Raw genomic sequence first — 21,100 nt, 5'->3', positions numbered from 1 at the left:
CTACTCAGATAACGGTACTTAAACATGACAGAGTTATAGGAAACTCCAAACCGGACGCCTAAACAACAGCTCTGTCATGTCAACCAACAAAACAAGACTCTGATGAAACACTTGCTGAAACATGGAATGGCTAAACCCAGCTCCAGCTTGTGGAGTTTGTGCTTCTGTTTCCACGTGCTGTACTACTGCAGGAAAATGTGGATGGAGTAGACCTTCAGCTATTTGCCCCACAAGTTTAGAAAGCACCAGACAAAATATTCCACTATCAGAAAGAAAACCTAGCCCTGTTGTTGCCCCTGCAACACCGAAGCTCTGTATCGGCTCCATCCGCTCGCCCGTCATAATATACAGTCACCACAACCCTTTCATGTTCCTCTCCCGCATGTAGCCACGCTGTGGGCTTTATTGATGAAAGTCTTCTTCAATCTGAAAAACAGGCATAAAAAGGGATTGAAAAATGTTTTAGCTGTCCTGAGCGGTCCGCCTCTGTGTTTTTAATTAATTGTTTTATTTGACGTTTATTTTGATTGTGTAGTCCTACTTAACATAGTCTACAGGTAACAGAGTTTGGGAGTTAGGGTTGTGATTGTGTATTATTTGATATTGCAAACTTAGTTTGATCTCGTTTTTGAGAATCAGGGACACTAGTTCAGGCAACATCAGGATATTAGACTACAGCACAATAGATGTAGAACAGATAGATAGATACATATATCTATATATATAGATATATGTATATGTATATAGATATATATATCTATATACAAATATATATATATAGATAGATAGATAGATAGATAGATAGATGAGTACCAGGGCCCAGAATATGACCTACTCAGCTTTAGCCTTCTGACAAGATGAAATTTGCATATGGGAGGAGAGGAAGGAAAGAGATAAATCAGCTGCATGACAAAGGGCCTTAATCAGAAAGCTGTCAGAGCTCGGCAGCTTCTCCTCTCTCTCTGACAATGGAGGCCCTGGAAGAAGCTGAACTCTGCTTTCCCCAACTCAACACCTCCTGCAGGAAGACGATACGTCCTCACTCGGAGACCTCGCTCATCTACAGTCTGCTGACCTGCATCACTCTGCTCACTGTGGTTCTTAACCTTCTGGTCATCATCTCTATCTCCCACTTCAGGCAGAGATAACATTAGTAGATTAGAACATACTGACAGCATTTTTTGTGCTTATGTTTAACATGTGATACACTGTGTAGGACACATACTTCTATGTCTACCGTTGTTACTTTGAAAGTTAATGATAAGTATCATTATAGTGTTTTTGAGATAATCAGTAAAAGTGTTATTGAAAAAATTATTAGTAGTGATTCCTCACATATGAAGCTGCTGCACATCCAGTCACTTTCTCATCTATGAAACAAATAGTGCACAGAAGTAATGTTTTTTCTTTGTTTGTTTAGGTGTTTGATGAGGGCATATTGATTGTTTTGCAAAGGCTTTTACAATTGTAATGTTGTGCTGCATGTTGTTACAGTAGGGTACATTCTTCTAGTATTATGACTGTTAATAACTCTTATTTCTACAGCTTCTGAATATAAAAATGTCTTCAGTGTTGATATTCTCCCATTTCAGGCAGCTCTTCACCACCACCAACCTCCTCCTCCTCTCTCTGGCTTTCGCGGACTTCCTCATGGGTGTCCTGCAGATGCCAGCTGAAATCCTCCTCTTCCGAGGCTGCTGGATCATGGGTGACTTCATATGTGCTATGATTTACTTTCTAGGTTTCCTCATTGTCAGTGTTTCAGTGGGAAACATGGTGCTCATATCGGTTGACCGCTACGTGGCTATTTGTGAGCCCATGTCTTACACCACCAAAGTCACTGTGAAAAGAGTTCAGCTCTGCATTTGTCTGTGTTGGATATTTTCTGCTGTCCACAGCAGCTGGATACTGAGGGATTTCCTCAAACAACCAGACATGTATAACTCCTGTTATGGAGAGTGTGTAGTTGTAATTAATTTTGTTGAAGGAGCTGTTGATCTTGTTCTATCCTTTCTTTGTCCCATTGCTCTCATCATAGTTCTGTATCTGAGAGTGTTTGTGGTGGCTGTGTCCCAGGCTCGTGCCATGCGTGCTCACGTTGCAGCCGTCACACTCCAGCGTTCAAAGGCCGTAAAAGCTAAGAAATCTGAAATGAAAGCAGCCAGGACTCTTGGTGCTGTAGTGGTTTTTTTTATGTTGTGCTTCTGTCCATATTATTGTTTTACTGTTGCAGCTGAGAACAACTTGGTAGAGGCGTCATCTGCAGCCGTTGAGATTTGGTTGTTATATTTCAACTCCTGTCTGAACCCTGTGATCTATGTTTTTCTATCCTTGGTTCAGGAAATCTATTAAACTCATTGTTACACTTCAGATACTGCAGCCTGGCTCCTGTGAGGCCAATTTAATGTAGAGAGAGACAGGGATGGATTGACTGAAACCAGTTCTTTCCCTGCAAAGGGGAAATTATTTTTAAGCTGTCATCAATACACTGAATTTCCTTGTCTCAATGTCTGGAAAATAAATAAAAATATGGACCAAATGACTGTATGTTGTTCACATATGAATTTACGTATAAACGTGTCTGTACAAGACAGCCTGATGTCACCATTCTTTGTTTGTGTGTGATTGCACATGTATATTATGTGGGATCTTACGACAGTCATCATGTTGTGTATTGTATCCTCATGGCAACACCTGTTTCCAGTAACACCTAGTCCTATAGGGTTTCCAGCCAAAACACAGTCCTGAATGGGAAACTGTTTTTGTCGTAAAGTAAGGTAACTGACTGTATTTCATGATTTCAGAAACAATTATTCTCACCATTGTTATCCGCTTCTGATACTATGATATAAAAACCTGAGATAAAAGCAACATACGTCATGTTTTGCAGCTGCTAGTTCAGAGTGCTGGCTCCTTTTTTATTCCAGTTGAAGAGAACTCCATCAATCAGGCCTTAATGGCAGAACGGCTAGATGGAAGCCATTTTGAGTTAAAGGCATATGACAGTCTGCTTTGGAGTTTGCCAAATGATATTTAAATGACTCTGAGAGTGTGAGGGGAAAAAAAACTCTGGTCTGATCAAACAAAAACTGAACCTTTCGGGCAGAACTCTGAACACTATGTCTGATGAACACCAGGCACTCCTCGTTACCTGGCTAATACAGTCTCCATGGTGAGGCATGGCGGTGGCAGCATCATGCTGTGGCGGGGGGGTTTCCTCAGCAGCAGGGGCAGGGAGATTGTCAGAAGTGAGGGGAAGGATCAATGCAGCCCAATACAGAGAGGTCTTTGAAGAAAACCTGCTCCAGAGTGCTCGTGACCTGAGACGGGCGCAATGCTTCCCCTTTCAGCAAGACCGGAGTCATGCAGCCAGGAAATCTCTGGAGTGCCTCGAGACAAGTCTCCGACTGTCCTTGAGAGGCTGAGGCCAAAGCCCAGACTAAAAGTCAATAGAACATGCAGTGTGATGGAGCTTGAGGGGATGTGCCTGACAGAATGGGATAAACTGCACAAATCCGGGTGTGCAAAGTTGGGTAGCGACTTACTCAAAAAGACTCTGAGCTCTAAATGCTGCCAATGGGACTTCTACAAAGTTCTGAATTAAGGGTCTGAATACTTTGCAATGCAAAATACACGGCAAAGCACAAGAGGCGGCACTAGTGCCCCCTCCACAGGCAGTAGGACCTTTTCAACGCTGCAGTCCCGTGTGCCTATGAACCTGTCTCCGAGGCTTACAGTGGAAAAGTTTGGAGTCCATGAAAATCCCCAAATCAATGCGGAGTTTGCTGGGGAAAAGGGGGAGACCACTGGAAAAATGGTGTAATGCTGCTACAACTGATGACTCACCATGATTTAATCCTGATAAGATTGAAATTTAAAAATGTTTGCGCATAGACGTGTATTTAAATGAACAAATGCGGCGGCTGTGTTAGCTAACAAGTTTGTGCACACACACAAGACTGTGTTTTTTCACCCATCCACTGAACAGTCAGAAAAAAACCCTCTATATGCCTGTTTCTCAGGTTAGCATCAGTGGGCCGTCAGCGCCCGCGTACAGAGGAGGGGTAGTGCTTCTATTGTCACGAGCCTGGTGCACGTGAAAGCCCTGTGTTTTGTTGACCCCTCCAACTACCCCACCCCTCGTCCTAACATGGACTTTGTCGCTCTTTACACTATGTCACCCGACTTCCTCCTTTGCTCCCGTCGTAATGACTACAGCCGCTGGAGGTCGCCTAACAACCAAACGTAACGTGCTGGTTATAATAAGCTGGCGGCACGGATGACAGTGAGGACAGAGAAGATTCTTGTGACAGCAGTTTAACCAGCTGAGCGTGCAAATGCTAAATTCTGGGATGGTATGGGTGTTGCAGCGCAAGCCTGGTCATTTGCATGGAATTCGGTGGCATGATGTTTTCAGACTAGTTGCTTGTTTCTCCTGCCTTTTTGGAGATGTTCCTACTCAGATAACGGTACTTAAACATGACAGAGTTATAGGAAACTCCAAACCGGACGCCTAAACAACAGCTCTGTCATGTCAACCAACAAAACAAGACTCTGATGAAACACTTGCTGAAACATGGAATGGCTAAACCCAGCTCCAGCTTGTGGAGTTTGTGCTTCTGTTTCCACGTGCTGTACTACTGCAGGAAAATGTGGATGGAGTAGACCTTCAGCTATTTGCCCCACAAGTTTAGAAAGCACCAGACAAAATATTCCACTATCAGAAAGAAAACCTAGCCCTGTTGTTGCCCCTGCAACACCGAAGCTCTGTATCGGCTCCATCCGCTCGCCCGTCATAATATACAGTCACCACAACCCTTTCATGTTCCTCTCCCGCATGTAGCCACGCTGTGGGCTTTATTGATGAAAGTCTTCTTCAATCTGAAAAACAGGCATAAAAAGGGATTGAAAAATGTTTTAGCTGTCCTGAGCGGTCCGCCTCTGTGTTTTTAATTAATTGTTTTATTTGACGTTTATTTTGATTGTGTAGTCCTACTTAACATAGTCTACAGGTAACAGAGTTTGGGAGTTAGGGTTGTGATTGTGTATTATTTGATATTGCAAACTTAGTTTGATCTCGTTTTTGAGAATCAGGGACACTAGTTCAGGCAACATCAGGATATTAGACTACAGCACAATAGATGTAGAACAGATAGATAGATACATATATCTATATATATAGATATATGTATATGTATATAGATATATATATCTATATACAAATATATATATATAGATAGATAGATAGATAGATGAGTACCAGGGCCCAGAATATGACCTACTCAGCTTTAGCCTTCTGACAAGATGAAATTTGCATATGGGAGGAGAGGAAGGAAAGAGATAAATCAGCTGCATGACAAAGGGCCTTAATCAGAAAGCTGTCAGAGCTCGGCAGCTTCTCCTCTCTCTCTGACAATGGAGGCCCTGGAAGAAGCTGAACTCTGCTTTCCCCAACTCAACACCTCCTGCAGGAAGACGATACGTCCTCACTCGGAGACCTCGCTCATCTACAGTCTGCTGACCTGCATCACTCTGCTCACTGTGGTTCTTAACCTTCTGGTCATCATCTCTATCTCCCACTTCAGGCAGAGATAACATTAGTAGATTAGAACATACTGACAGCATTTTTTGTGCTTATGTTTAACATGTGATACACTGTGTAGGACACATACTTCTATGTCTACCGTTGTTACTTTGAAAGTTAATGATAAGTATGATTATAGTGTTTTTGAGATAATCAGCAACAGTGATAATGAAAAAAATAATTAGTAAAGCAAATCACATATCTCACATATCAGGCTGCTGCACATTTACTAACCTTCTCTTCTAGAATGTTTTCTTGTTTAGGTCTTTGATGAGTGAATATTGGTCATTTGAAAATGCTTACAACTGTAACACTGTGCTGTATTTCTGCATGTTGTTACAGTACAGTTCATTGTTCTAGTATTATAACTGTTAATAACTCTTATTTCTACAGCTTCTGAATATAACAATGTCTTCAGTGTTGATATTCTCCCATTTCAGGCAGCTCTTCACCACCACCAACCTCCTCCTCCTCTCTCTGGCTGTTGCAGACTTCCTCGTGGGTCTCCTGCAGATGCCAGCTGAAATTCTCCTCTTCCGAGGCTGCTGGATCCTGGGTGACTTCATATGCGCTGTGAATTACTTTTTAGGTTTCCTCATTGTCAGTGTTTCAGTGGGAAACATGGTGCTCATATCGGTTGACCGCTATGTGGCTATTTGTGAGCCCATGTCTTACACCACCAAAGTCACTGTGAAAAGAGTTCAGCTCTGCATTTGTCTGTGTTGGATATTTTCTGCTGTCCACAGCAGCTGGATACTGAGGGATTTCCTCAAACAACCAGACATGTATAACTCCTGTTATGGAGAGTGTGTAGTTGTAATTAATAATGTTAAAGGAGCTGTTGACCTTGTTGTGACCTTTTTAGGTCCCATTTTAGTCATTACACTTCTGTATCTGAGAGTGTTTGTGGTGGCTGTGTCTCAGGCTCGTGCCATGCGTGCTCACGTTGCAGCCGTCACACTCCAGCGTTCAGAGTCCGTAAAAGCTAAGAAATCTGAAATGAAAGCAGCCAGGACTCTTGGTGTTGTAGTGGTTGTTTTTATGTTGTGCTCCTGTCCATATTATTGTTTTACTGTTGCAGCTGAGAACAACTCGGTAGGGGCGTCATCTGCAGCCATTGAGATTTGGTTGTTATATTTCAACTCCTGTCTGAACCCTGTGATCTATGTTTTTTTCTATCCTTGGTTCAGGAAATCTATTAAACTCATTGTTACACTTCAGATACTGCAGCCTGGCTCCTGTGAGGCCAATTTAATGTAGAGAGAGACAGGGATGGATTGACTGAAACCAGGTCTTTCTCTGTAAAACTGATTGGATACAAACTCACATATAAATTTGTCTTTACATTGTGAATTTTATTTTAATGGAAACACAAAATACCTGTATCCAAAAGGGATGCCTGCAAAATCCGGGTCTGATTGAGGACCTGGTGTCAGGGTATGGTAAGGAAATTTGCTCTATATCATTATTTCAAAAACGTAAAGAATTATTCTCACCACTGTTATTTATTATTGTTATTTAACCTAAAGTAAAGCCACTGGCAGTGCAGCTGCTACTTCAGAGTAATGGCACACTTTTTATTCCAATACAAGCACAGATATATTTCTGCTGATTGAAAAACTGTGCTTTGTTTTTTTTAATCAAGCAAGTAAACGTAAATTTTGGTTTTAATCTGATCCTTTTTTTACATTGATCAAATGGAATCAACAAGAGCATTGATAAATTATGGGATCGATAAGCAGTATCAATGACAGAGGCTGTATTGATACAATTGTTGTTACCTATTCCTAATCCTAACACATTATAGAGTTATAACATTAAATTGCCCCCATTAAATGGCAAGTATTATTTTATAGGGGACACCTTTGGAAGATACCAGTTACACCAGCTGTTCCAAAATACATTTCTGCATTTTTTTTAAACAATTCTTGTTACACATACAATAACAGAAACCGACATTAATAAAGAAGGACAACAGCATTTGATACCAGAATTCCTGCTTGACACAAAATAAATGTCTGAGTAACAGGTTATGTTTGCTACAGGATAACAGCCCCACGGTCTGTCTAATCAGTCGCCTCGGTCTGAAGACGAATGAACAGGATCTAACGCTATTGGTCAGTGTTTAGTTGCCACCCGCTGATTCCGCCTTCCTCCAATAAACCCTCAGCATAACAGACATGTAAACAATTGTACACAGTGTTGGGAGATCAGTGTAAACCTTTATGACCTTTAGGCCTCTACATAGTCAACGACACCAAAATGTTCAACGGATAAGGAGATGGTTGACAACCTGTTTAAATGTGACGTTTTCTGACTGCTGATCAGCTTCTCTATGAATGAGCCGCTGACGATGAAGCATGGATGAAACAGCTGATAACCAATCAGCTGAGGGACGCCCAACTTCACTGCTCGTCCCGAACTAATGAAATGTACTCAATGACTGTGTCCGAAATCCCTGCCGTGTTCATTCATTTATTACTCACCATGTCACAGACATTCAGCAGTTCACACTATAGTAAGCCGTAAATTGAGATTTCAGACTCTAATTAATCGTCGTCTTTTTGCGTAATCACTGCCGTGTAGACTTGCACAACTTACACATCTACTAAATATCGTGCACTCCATTGTGGGGCTTTAGGCAGAGCGTAGTCTAGATGCGGTTGGCATCAGTTTGCATTGTGGGACGTTGGCAGCCGAGGTGAAGCTGGGGGTAGCTGTAAGCTGGAGGGTGGGTTTCTCCATCTCTGTATGCCCCTCTCCCTTCCTAACTGTTAGGGCGCAGCCAGTCCAGATCAGCCCCTACACCTCCAGCACCACCACACTGAGTACCGACACTTTTCAGAGCTGTGTACTCAACCAACTCTCTGTCCACACTGCTGACATATGACTACTCTGCATCTTTCATCTCCATCAGCCTCATTAAGTTCTCTGATGACACAACGGCGTTGGACCTCATCAGCAACACAGACGAAAAAGCTTATAGAGAACAGGTGGACCTACTAGCAGCATGGTGTAAGGCCAACAACCTTTTATCAGACATGCAGGAAAACAAAGCAGTTTATCATCGACTTCATAAAGACATACGCTGACGACACACCACTGGCCATCAATGGCACAGCTATGGAGAGAGTCAGCCGCACAAAGTTCCTGAAAGTGCAGATCACAGATGACCGCTCCTGGCCCTCACATGTGACAAAACTCTCCAAGAAAAGCACAGTAGTTTCTCCACTTCCTGTGACGACTGACAAAGGTAAGCCTCCCTCCGTCAGTACTCACCATGTTCTACAGAGGCACCATTGAGAGCATCCTGACCATCTGCATCACTGGCTGGTACGGGAACTGCAAAGTCTCCCAGCGTAAGACCTTACAGTGAAGAGCGAGCACAGCAGAGACAATCACCAGTGCTTCTCTCCCCTCCATATAATAAATCCATAAGGAACAGTACACCAACAAGGCCCCTCAGCACTGTGAACATCCCCACCCACCCCAGCCACAGCATCTTCTCAGCCCCTTACCATCGGGCTGGAGATGCGGGAGTATCTAGACCTCTCCTGCCAGGTTGTACAAAAGCTTCTTCCCTTAAACTGTGGGGATATTCAACAGCTTAAGGGCCAAATAGTCCATAGGAAAGTATATACGGTTCATACATACGAATGTATGACATACATGTGTACAAATGACAACTATAAAAGCTGAACCTTGGACACTTTTTGCCTGCACCCACCGGCTCCAGAGATGATGATCGGATCAAAGTATGCCTTGCATGTCTGCAAATGGAGGCACGAGAAAATCCCAAAGCACACCTTGAATTCCAGCTGGAAGTGAAAAAGTTTGCAATAGGCGCCGTAAGTCTGCCTCAGATCAACTGGTTTTCAAAAGGAAAAGTCAAAATGCACTGGCAATCTCTCAGCGTTTCCTCCTCCTCCTCTCTCAGATTGTTTATTATTTGATATTGCAAACTTAGTTTGATCTCGTTGTTGAGACTTAAGGACACTAGTTCAGGCGTCATCAGGATATTAGACTACAGCATAATAGATGTAGAACAGATAAATAGGTACGTATATATATATATATATATATATATATATATATATATATATATATATATATATATATATATATATTTATATAGATAGAGAGATAGATAGATAGATAGATAGCTGAGTACCAGGGGCCAGACTATGACCTACTCAGCTTTAGCCTTCTGACAAGATGAAATTTGCATATGGGAGGAGAGGAATGAAAGAGATAAATCCGCTGTATGACAAAGAGCCTTAATCAGAAAGCTGTCAGAGCTCGGCAGCTTCTCCTCTCTCTCTGACAATGGAGGCCCTGGAAGAAGCTGAACTCTGCTTTCCCCAACTCAACACCTCCTGCAGGAAGACGATACGTCCTCACTCGGAGACCTCGCTCATCTACAGTCTGCTGACCTGCATCACTCTGCTCACTGTGGTTCTTAACCTTCTGGTCATCATCTCTATCTCCCACTTCAGGCAGAGATAACATTTCTTCTCTTGGGTTCCAGCTATGGGCAACATGATTTCACGTTTAGGACGCTAATGGAAACATTTTTGATTTATCCTTTGTTTTTACATTTGCTGTATGGCATATGCTGCTGCAAATCCACTTACCTGCTCCGCTAGGACATAAATAGTGCATAGAATTAATCTGTTATACTGTGCTGTTTTTAGTTATGTTACAGTACAGTTCATTCTTCTAGTATTATGACTGTTAATAACTCTTATTTCTACAGCTTCTGAATATAACAATGTCTTCAGTATTGATATTCTCCCATTTCAGGCAGCTCCACACCACCACCAACCTCCTCCTCCTCTCTCTGGCTGTTGCAGACTTCCTCGTGGGTCTCCTGCAGATGCCAGCTGAAATCCCTCCCTTCCAAGGCTGCTGGATCCTTGGTGACTTCATATGCGCTGTGAATTACTTTTTAGGTTTCCTCATTGTCAGTGTTTCAGTGGGAAACATGGTGCTCATATCGGTTGACCGCTACGTGGCTATTTGTGAGCCCATGTCTTACACCACCAAAGTCACTGTGAAAAGAGTTCAGCTCTGCATTTGTCTGTGTTGGATATTTTCTGCTGTCCACAGCAGCTGGATACTGAGGGATTTCCTCAAACAACCAGACATGTATAACTCCTGTTATGGAGAGTGTGTAGTTGTAATTAATAATGTTAAAGGAGCTGTTGACCTTGTTGTGACCTTTTTAGGTCCCATTTTAGTCATTACACTTCTGTATCTGAGAGTGTTTGTGGTGGCTGTGTCCCAGGCTCGTGCCATGCGTGCTCACGTTGCAGCCGTCACACTCCAGCGTTCAGAGTCCGTAAAAGCTAAGAAATCTGAAATGAAAGCAGCCAGGACTCTTGGTGTTGTAGTGGTTGTTTTTATGTTGTGCTCCTGTCCATATTATTGTTTTACTGTTGCAGCTGAGAACAACTCGGTAGGGGCGTCATCTTCAACCATTGAGATTTGGTTGTTATATTTCAACTCCTGTCTGAACCCTGTGATCTATGTTTTTTTCTATCCATGGTTCAGGAAATCTATTAAACACATTATTACATTTCAGATACTGCAGCCTGGCTCCTGTGAGGCCAATTTAATGTAGAGAGAGACAGGGATGGATTGACTGAAACCAGGTCTTTTTCTGTAAAACTGATTGGATACAAACTCACATATAAATTTGTCTTTACATTGTGAATTTTATTTTAATGGAAACACAAAATACCTGTATCCAAAAGGGATGCCTGCAAAATCCGGGTCTGATTGAGGACCTGGTGTCAGGGTATGGTAAGGAAATTTGCTCTATATCATTATTTCAAAAACGTAAAGAATTATTCTCACCACTGTTATTTATTATTGTTATTTAACCTAAAGTAAAGCCACTGGCAGTGCAGCTGCTACTTCAGAGTAATGGCACACTTTTTATTCCAATACAAGCACAGATATATTTCTGCTGATTGAAAAACTGTGCTTTGTTTTTTTTAATCAAGCAAGTAAACGTAAATTTTGGTTTTAATCTGTTCCTTTTTTTACATTGATCAAATGGAATCAACAAGAGCATTGATAAATTATGGGATCGATAAGCAGTATCAATGACAGAGGCTGTATTGATACAATTGTTGTTACCTATTCCTAATCCTAACACATTATAGAGTTATAACATTAAATTGCCCTCATTAAATGGCAAGTATTATTTTATAGGGGACACCTTTGGAAGATACCAGTTACACCAGCTGTTCCAAAATACATTTCTGCATTTTTTTTAAACAATTCTTGTTACACATACAATAACAGAAACCGACATTAATAAAGAAGGACAACAGCATTTGATACCAGAATTCCTGCTTGACACAAAATAAATGTCTGAGTAACAGGTTATGTTTGCTACAGGATAACAGCCCCACAGTCTGTCTAATCAGTCGCCTCGGTCTGAAGACGAATGAACAGGATCTAACGCTATTGGTCAGTGTTTAGTTGCCACCCGCTGATTCCACCTTCCTCCAATAAACCCTCAGCATAACAGACATGTAAACAATTGTACACAGTGTTGGGAGATCAGTGTAAACCTTTATGACCTTTAGGCCTCTACATAGTCAACGACACCAAAATGTTCAACGGATAAGGAGATGGTTGACAACCTGTATAAATGTGACGTTTTCTGACTGCTGATCAGCTTCTCTATGAATGAGCCGCTGACGATGAAGCATGGATGAAACAGCTGATAACCAATCAGCTGAGGGACGCCCAACTTCACTGCTCGTCCCGAACTAATGAAATGTACTCAATGACTGTGTCCGAAATCCCTGCCGTGTTCATTCATTTATTACTCACCATGTCACAGACATTCAGCAGTTCACACTATAGTAAGCCGTAAATTGAGATTTCAGACTCTAATTAATCGTCGTCTTTTTGCGTAATCACTGCCGTGTAGACTTGCACAACTTACACATCTACTAAATATCGTGCACTCCATTGTGGGGCTTTAGGCAGAGCGTAGTCTAGATGCGGTTGGCATCAGTTTGCATTGTGGGACGTTGGCAGCCGAGGTGAAGCTGGGGGTAGCTGTAAGCTGGAGGGTGGGTTTCTCCATCTCTGTATGCCCCTCTCCCTTCCTAACTGTTAGGGCGCAGCCAGTCCAGATCAGCCCCTACACCTCCAGCACCACCACACTGAGTACCGACACTTTTCAGAGCTGTGTACTCAGCCAACTCTCTGTCCACACTGCTGACATATGACTACTCTGCATCTTTCATCTCCATCAGCCTCATTAAGTTCTCTGATGACACAACGGCGTTGGACCTCATCAGCAACACAGACGAAAAAGCTTATAGAGAACAGGTGGACCTACTAGCAGCATGGTGTAAGGCCAACAACCTTTTATCAGACATGCAGGAAAACAAAGCAGTTTATCATCGACTTCATAAAGACATACGCTGACGACACACCACTGGCCATCAATGGCACAGCTATGGAGAGAGTCAGCCGCACAAAGTTCCTGAAAGTGCAGATCACAGATGACCGCTCCTGGCCCTCACATGTGACAAAACTCTCCAAGAAAAGCACAGTAGTTTCTCCACTTCCTGTGACGACTGACAAAGGTAAGCCTCCCTCCGTCAGTACTCACCATGTTCTACAGAGGCACCATTGAGAGCATCCTGACCATCTGCATCACTGGCTGGTACGGGAACTGCAAGGTCTCCCAGCGTAAGACCTTACAGTGAAGAGCGAGCACAGCAGAGACAATCACCAGTGCTTCTCTCCCCTCCATATAATAAATCCATAAGGAACAGTACACCAACAAGGCCCCTCAGCACTGTGAACATCCCCACCCACCCCAGCCACAGCATCTTCTCAGCAACTTACCATCTGGCTGGAGATGCGGGAGTATCAAAACCTCTCCTGCCAGGTTATACAAAAGCTTCTTCCCTTAAGCTGTGGGGATATTCAACAGCTTAAGGGCCAAATAGTCCATAGGAAAGTATATACGGTTCATACATACGAATGTATGACATACATGTGTACAAATGACAACTATAAAAGCTGAACCTTGGACACTTTTTGCCTGCACCCACCGGCTCCAGAGATGATGATCGGATCAAAGTATGCCTTGCATGTCTGCAAATGGAGGCACGAGAAAATCCCCAAGCATACCTTGAATTCCAGCTTGAAGTGAAAAAGTTTGCAATGTGACTAAAATCACATCTGAACAATGCTGATTTCAAAGCCAAACTGGTGTCTGCCTCAGATCAACTGGTTTTCAAAAGGAAAAGTCAAGCCCAACTTTCTCCCTCTCTGCCTGCTAGTGTGCCTTCTTTTACCAGTTAAACGTGCAGTTCCTTGCTCTAGCATCTCCATTCCAAGAAACTTAAGTAGATTCCTATTTTGGTGCTTGTGAGTGCATCGCTACCGTTCTCCAGTAGTGGCCAGATGTTTGGCCTCTCTTGTTGTTGCAATGCAAAATTGATGGCAAAGCGTAAGAGGTGGCACTGTTACTCCCCCTACGTGCAGAACGATCTTTTCAAAGCTGCAGTCTTGCATGCTAATGAATTGGTCCCCAAGGTTTGTAATGCTAAAGTTTAGATTCCATGGAAATCCCCAAATCAATGTGGAGTTTGCTGAGGAAAGGGGAAGCCAATTGATAAATGGTGTAATGCTGCTAAAACTGATGACTCACCATGATTTAATCCTGATAAGATTGAAATTAAAAAATTATTGCGCATAGCAATGTATTTAAATGAACAAATGCGGCGGCTGTGTTAGCTAACAAGTTTGTGCACACACACAAGACTGTGTTTTTTCACCCATCCACTGAACAGTCAGAAAAAAACCCTCTATATGCCTGTTTCTCAGGTTAGCATCAGTGGGCCGTCAGCGCCCGCGTACAGAGGAGGGGTAGTGCTTCTATTGTCACGAGCCTGGTGCACGTGAAAGCCCTGTGTTTTGTTGACCCCTCCATTTACCCCACCCCTCGTCCTAACATGGACTTTGTCGCTCTTTACACTATGTCACCCGACTTCCTCCTTTGCTCCCGTCGTAATGACTACAGCCGCTGGAGGTCGCCTAACAACCAAACGTAACGTGCTGGTTATAATAAGCTGGCGGCACGGATGACAGTGAGGACAGAGAAGATTCTTGTGACAGCAGTTTAACCAGCTGAGCGTGCAAATGCTAAATTCTGGGATGGTATGGGTGTTGCAGTGCAAGCCTGGTCATTTGTATGGAATTCGGTGGCATGATGTTTTCAGACTAGTTGCTTGTTTCTCCTGCCTTTTTGGAGATGTTCCTACTCAGATAACGGTACTTAAACATGACAGAGTTATAGGAAACTCCAAACCGGACGCCTAAACAACAGCTCTGTCATGTCAACCAACAAAACAAGACTCTGATGAAACACTTGCTGAAACATGGAATGGCTAAACCCAGCTCCAGCTTGTGGAATTTGCCCTTTCTATTAGAGGTCAAATCTGACGGCTCGCCAAGATTTATTACTGATTTTCAGAAAGTCAACAGTGTTACAGTGCCTGATCCATAAACATTACACTGAATGAAAGACTTCCTTGACAATCTTGGAAATGCTAAATTTGTGTGTAAACTGGATCTGCTAAAATGCTATTGGCAGGAACTCCAAAACCAACCGCGCCTCTGACATCTGCAGTACATGGTCATCACTTTCAGTCTGTGAAATGCACTGACAATCTCTCAGCGTTTCCTCCTCCTCCTCTCTCAGATTGTTTATTATTTGATATTGCAAACTTAGTTTGATCTCGTTGTTGAGACTCAAGGACACTAGTTCAGGCAACATCAGGATATTAGACTACAGCACATTAGATGTAGAACAGATAAATAGGTACATATATGTAGATATAGATAGATAAATAGATAAATAGATAGATGAGTACCAGGGGCCAGAATATGACCTACTCAGCTTTAGCCTTCTGACAAGATGAAATTTGCATATGGGAGGAGAGGAAGGAAAGAGATAAATCCGCTGTATGACAAAGAGCCTTAATCAGAAAGCTGTCAGAGCTCGGCAGCTTCTCCTCTCTCTCTGACAATGGAGGCCCTGGAAGAAGCTGAACTCTGCTTTCCCCAACTCAACACCTCCTGCAGGAAGACGATACGTCCTCACTCGGAGACCTCGCTCATCTACAGTCTGCTGACCTGCATCGCTCTGCTCACTGTGGTTCTTAACCTTCTGGTCATCATCTCTATCTCCCACTTCAGGCAGAGATAAAATTTCTTCTCTTGGGTTCCAGCTATGGGCAACATGATTTCACATTTAGGACGCTAATGGAAACATTTTTGATTTATCCTTTGTTTTTACATTTGCTGTATGGCATATGCTGCTGCAAATCCACTTACCTGCTCCGCTAGGACATAAATAGTGCATAGAATTAATCTGTTATACTGTGCTGCATTTAGTCATGTTACAGTACAGTTCATACTTCTAGTATAATAACTGTTAATAACTCTTATTTCTACAGCTTCTGAATATAACAATGTCTTCAGTATTGATATTCTCCCATTTCAGGCAGCTCTTCACCACCACCAACCTCCTCCTCCTCTCTCTGGCTTTCGCAGACTTCCTCGTGGGTCTCCTTCAGATGCCAGCTGAAATCCTCCTCTTTCGAGGCTGCTGGATCCTGGGTGACTTCATATGCGCTGTGAATTACTTTCTAGGTTTCCTCATTGTCAGTGTTTCAGTTGGAAACATGGTTCTCATATCGGTTGACCGCTACGTGGCTATTTGTGAGCCCATGTCTTACACCACCAAAGTCACTGTGAAAAGAGTTCAGCTCTGCATTTGTCTGTGTTGGATATTTTCTGCTGTCCACAGCAGCTGGATACTGAGGGATTTCCTCAAACAACCACACAGGAACAACTCCTGTTATGGAGAGTGTGTAGTTGTAGTCAGTTTTGTTGAAGGAGCTGTTGACCTTGTTGTGACCTTTTTAGGCCCCATTTTAGTCATTACACTTCTGTATCTGAGAGTGCTTGTGGTGGCTGTGTCTCAGGCTCGTGCCATGCGTGCTCACGTTGCAGCCGTCACACTCCAGCGTTCAAAGGCCGTAAAAGCTAAGAAATCTGAAATGAAAGCAGCCAGGACTCTCGGGGTTGTTGTTGTTGTGTTTCTTCTGTGCTTCTGTCCATATTATTGGTTCGCTGTTGCAGCTAAAAACAACTCGGTAGGGTCATCATCTGCAGCCATCGAACTTTGGCTGGTGTATTTCAACTCCTGTTTGAACCCTGTGATCTATGTTTTTTTCTACACCTGGTTCAGAAAATCTATTAAACTCATTGTTACATTTCAGATACTGCAGCCTGGCTCCAGTGAGGCCAATTTAATGTAGAGAGAGACAGGGATGGATTGACTGAAACCAATTCCTTCTGTGTGATGGGGAAATTATTCTTATGTTGTCCTCAATACACTGAATTTTTAATTTGAAGCTCAAATTCTGGACAACTAAAGAAAATATGCATAAAATTAATGTATGAATTTAATTAATTTTAATGTAGAAAGACTCTGATAGTTTGACTGAAACCAGTTCTTTCTCTGTGAAGGGGATATTATTTCATGTTGTATTCAGTAAACTGAATGTATAAACTCTAAATCCAGGACATTTCATGAAAATATGAAAAAAATTACTGTATTTTGATCACTACAAAATTACATATAAAATTGTCTTTATTAGACAACCCAGTGCTTTAATTCTTGTTGTTTTTTTTAATTGCATACATTCTCTGTGATCTGACAAAAGCAATTCTATTGGGATGAGTGAAGCCAGAAAGTCTTGTCTTTAAATAATATTGAAATTTTAGGGGGACCTCAAATTTCATTTTCGTGGAAACACATAGACCTATATACTCACCAAAACTCAGTTTTGTACCAGTTATACCAGAACACATTGCTTTTATTTTTCAAAGTATTTTGGTCACACAAAAGCACAATTACAGAGGCCATTATGACCATAAAAAGACAGCAGAATTTGATATTAGAGTTCATGGTTGGGACAACAATCTGTGTCTTGTTAACATCGTGTTTGCTGAAGGACAACAGTCCCTTAATCTGAGTAATCTGTCACCTGGGTTTCAAGGAGAATGAAAAAGATTATAATCATAATAATCTTTTTATATAGAACCTTACTGAACAATGTTACAAGGTGCACCAGTCAGTAACAATAATAGAACAACCACCAAAGCAACACTGTGACAAAATCAAGATCACACATTTACAATATAGGGAATGAAGAATGTAAGCTACACGAAAAGCACTTATCAGATAAATGAATACTATGCTCCTCAGTTGAAGAAGGCAAGTCTGGAGAAGAAAGAACAGGTAAGGTTGCACATAAAATAAGATGTGGATTGCTTCACATGATGGGTAACTTTATTGTATTCACAGCTTAAGATACAAGATTCTTAGAACCAATAATTTAATTAGAAAATTAGATGAATAAAAATGAACAGTGACTGGCTATCACCAGGTTTACATACAGAATAATAAAAGCTTGTCACACCTAAGAAAAGCATGGTTGAGCACCATAATTTTTTAGGGGCCAGCAGAAAAACGGGGTCAAAACACCATCACATGCTGGTGCACAAACACCCAAAAAACGCACAACCAACAAACACAGTAACACCAAAAAGGGGGTGATTACGATACTTTACTGCCACCACATACATGTGGGGGTGGGGCGCACACTCTTTCAGCAGGCACACAAGGCCAGTGTCCCAATTAAAAAAAGAAGAAAAAAGAGGAATTGACCAAAAATTTGTAAAAATAAATTGGCTAAAACTTTAAGACCGACAGCATTAAAATTGCCTATGTACTAATAAATATGAGAAACGATCAAGGCAAATTTTCAATTAAGAAAAAGGTAAGAAAACTCTAATAAATAAAACAACCTCACATTAAAGAAACACAATGCAGGCGAAGCTGCGGTGGCCAGGTCCTACAATACAAGCAGAGGTAAAGTTTCTAAAAGTGCACATAAATTCAATAGGAGGTCTAAAGGTATTTAGATCATGTGCATCATTGAACTGGTAATGCTTAAAAGTCTATAGGTAGAGAACAGATATCAAAAATAATAAAAGTAAAGGCAATATTCATTTAAAAAAGATAAAATATCTTCATTTAGTTCTTTAATTAGTGCAGTCTGCACTAATTAGAAGTTTGCAGATGAGGTACCAAGGCCAGCGATGAGAAGGGGGTAGGGGTGTGTCGGCAGTAGAGCTGCATTCAAGAAGCTTCAGTCTATCACACTTTTTTCACTTGTCCACTGAAAGTCAAATCTGAGTTGAATAGCACACCTGATTTTTTGCTGAGGGCTTCAGATAAGCAGATAGGCTTCCAAGCTTATCTTAGAGTACATATTTATCTTTTGGAGGACCACACAATAGAATCTCCATCTTGCCGTGATTAAGTTGTAAAAAGCTTTGACACATCAAACCATGAACCATGGAACTTAAAAATCGGGGTCTGATGTTTTGAGTGGCAGGTAGATCTGTGTATCAAGAGCGACGGTAAGAGAGTGTTGCAGTTGTGGCCCCAAGGGATCATAAAAACACAGAAAACTAACAGCCCTAAAACTGACCCCTGTGGGACCCTACAGTTAAGAGAAGATGATGCAGAGCAGGTATTACCCAAGACAACGGAAAATGTTCATCCACACAAATAAGACCAGAACAGATTGAGAAGCACACCTTTCAGGACAATCAAGCTTTCAAGGTGGTTCAGGAGAATGGTATGGTATACTGTGTCAAATACCATGTCAAAGGTCTAAGAGAACAAGAAATGAACAAACACCACAGTCAGCTGCCATGAGGAGGTTATTAGTTACCATGTTTAAGGCTGCTTCTGTCCTATGGAGCTATGGATTTGTTGACATTCCAAATAGAAATCCTCAGACATGCCCTATTTTTTCATGTGTGATAAAAGCTTGGATAGAGAATTTTTTCCCCAGTACATTAGAGATAAATGGTGATTTGATTATCCAGGAGCTTAGGGTCAAGACCAGGCCTCTTTAATGACTGAACTATTGAGTATTTAAACAAGTGGGAAAGGAGCTTGTGGGTTGAGGAGCTATTGATGATTGTCAGTGTAGTGAGGCCTAAACTATCAACAAATTCTTTCAGGAAGGTGGTGAGGATGATGTCAAGCTGAGAGGATGATAACTTCATTTGAGACATGGTTTTTACTAAGTCACATAGTGGAACTGGAGCAAAATTTGTAAGGGGAGAAAAGGATTTCAGAGAGCCACAATGATCAACTGTGGCTGCGGGCGATTTCAAGGCTGATATTCTCCACTTTATTTACGAAAAAATCTAGAGATTCTTCACACTCATTAGATGAAGGATCAAAATGATGGACATGGGAGGGGATAAGGATTGAATCGATTACCTTGAACAAAACATTTGATATGGCTTTTATTTGATGTGATATTGGAGAAATAAGCAGTTCTAGTGTCTTTAACTGATTACTGATATTCTGCAATCAGTTTTCTGAACAAGGTGAGAGAAGTAATTGGTTTGGTTGCTCTCTATTTCCGTTCAGCCTTCCTGTGTTGCTTTTTTAGGGAGCTCAACCATTTTGGTGCTCAACCATTTTGCTGTTCTGCCAGGGCTGAACAGCAAAATGAAATTTTTAATTTAACTTTTAAGGTGTGCAATGGAGTGAAGAATGGTCTGACAGTTGTGATAAAATAAGTTGGCTAGGAAGTCTGTGGAAGTGCCATGCTGAGTTCACAGAAATCCGGTTGGAACCGGGGTTAGAAGGTTTCGCAAAGGTTTTGTTGATTCTGAGTTAAAAGAGTAAGATCTGATGAAGACAATTGAATTTTTGATAAGGGAGCTGAGTACTAAAAACCGCTGCTTCATGGTCTGACACAAACTAATTGAGCTCACTCTGCAGCTCAGTCCTTATCTTGCTGGACCTATCAGCAGCCTTTGACATGGTGAAAGCAGTATCAATGACAGAGGCTGTATTGATACAATTGTTGTTACCTATTCCTAATCCTAACACATTATAGAGTTATAACATTAAATTGCCCTCATTAAATGGCAAGTATTATTTTATAGGGGACACCTTTGGAAGATACCAGTTACACCAGCTGTTCCAAAATACATTTCTGCATTTTTTGTTAAACAATTCTTGTTACACATACAATAACAGAAACCGACATTAATAAAGAAGGACAACAGCATTTGATACCAGAATTCCTGCTTGACACAAAATAAATGTCTGAGTAACAGGTTATGTTTGCTACAGGATAACAGCCCCACAGTCTGTCTAATCAGTCGCCTCGGTCTGAAGACGAATGAACAGGATCTAACGCTATTGGTCAGTGTTTAGTTGCCACCCGCTGATTCCACCTTCCTCCACTAAACCCTCAGCATAACAGACATGTAAACAATTGTACACAGTGTTGGGAGATCAGTGTAAACCTTTATGACCTTTAGGCCTCTACATAGTCAATGACACCAAAATGTTCAACGGAT

At 41.7% G+C, this 21,100-nt stretch overlaps 4 protein-coding genes across 4 annotated transcripts; all 4 read left to right on the top strand.

Moving 5' to 3' along the window:
• The first annotated feature begins 968 nt into the window (after nucleotides 1-968).
• LOC120801832 (trace amine-associated receptor 13c-like) lies at nucleotides 969-2,352 on the top strand. Its single transcript, XM_040149104.1, has 2 exons — nucleotides 969-1,138; nucleotides 1,593-2,352. The coding sequence occupies exons 1-2, from the start codon at nucleotides 969-971 to the stop codon at nucleotides 2,350-2,352; spliced, it is 930 nt and encodes a 309-aa protein (XP_040005038.1).
• Nucleotides 2,353-5,415: 3,063 nt separating this feature from the next.
• LOC120801792 (trace amine-associated receptor 13c-like) lies at nucleotides 5,416-6,844 on the top strand. Its single transcript, XM_040149042.1, has 2 exons — nucleotides 5,416-5,585; nucleotides 6,025-6,844. The coding sequence occupies exons 1-2, from the start codon at nucleotides 5,416-5,418 to the stop codon at nucleotides 6,842-6,844; spliced, it is 990 nt and encodes a 329-aa protein (XP_040004976.1).
• Nucleotides 6,845-9,910: 3,066 nt separating this feature from the next.
• Nucleotides 9,911-11,207, top strand: LOC120801795 (trace amine-associated receptor 13c-like). Its single transcript, XM_040149045.1, has 2 exons — nucleotides 9,911-10,080; nucleotides 10,388-11,207. The coding sequence occupies exons 1-2, from the start codon at nucleotides 9,911-9,913 to the stop codon at nucleotides 11,205-11,207; spliced, it is 990 nt and encodes a 329-aa protein (XP_040004979.1).
• Nucleotides 11,208-15,656: 4,449 nt separating this feature from the next.
• LOC120801848 (trace amine-associated receptor 13c-like) lies at nucleotides 15,657-16,953 on the top strand. Its single transcript, XM_040149129.1, has 2 exons — nucleotides 15,657-15,826; nucleotides 16,134-16,953. The coding sequence occupies exons 1-2, from the start codon at nucleotides 15,657-15,659 to the stop codon at nucleotides 16,951-16,953; spliced, it is 990 nt and encodes a 329-aa protein (XP_040005063.1).
• Nucleotides 16,954-21,100: the final 4,147 nt, after the last annotated feature.

The sequence above is a fragment of the Xiphias gladius genome, chromosome 16 (genome assembly GCF_016859285.1).
Source record: "Xiphias gladius isolate SHS-SW01 ecotype Sanya breed wild chromosome 16, ASM1685928v1, whole genome shotgun sequence".
NCBI classification, from domain to species: Eukaryota; Metazoa; Chordata; class Actinopteri; order Istiophoriformes; family Xiphiidae; genus Xiphias; species Xiphias gladius.
This window is presented reverse-complemented; position numbering and strand designations above follow the sequence as displayed.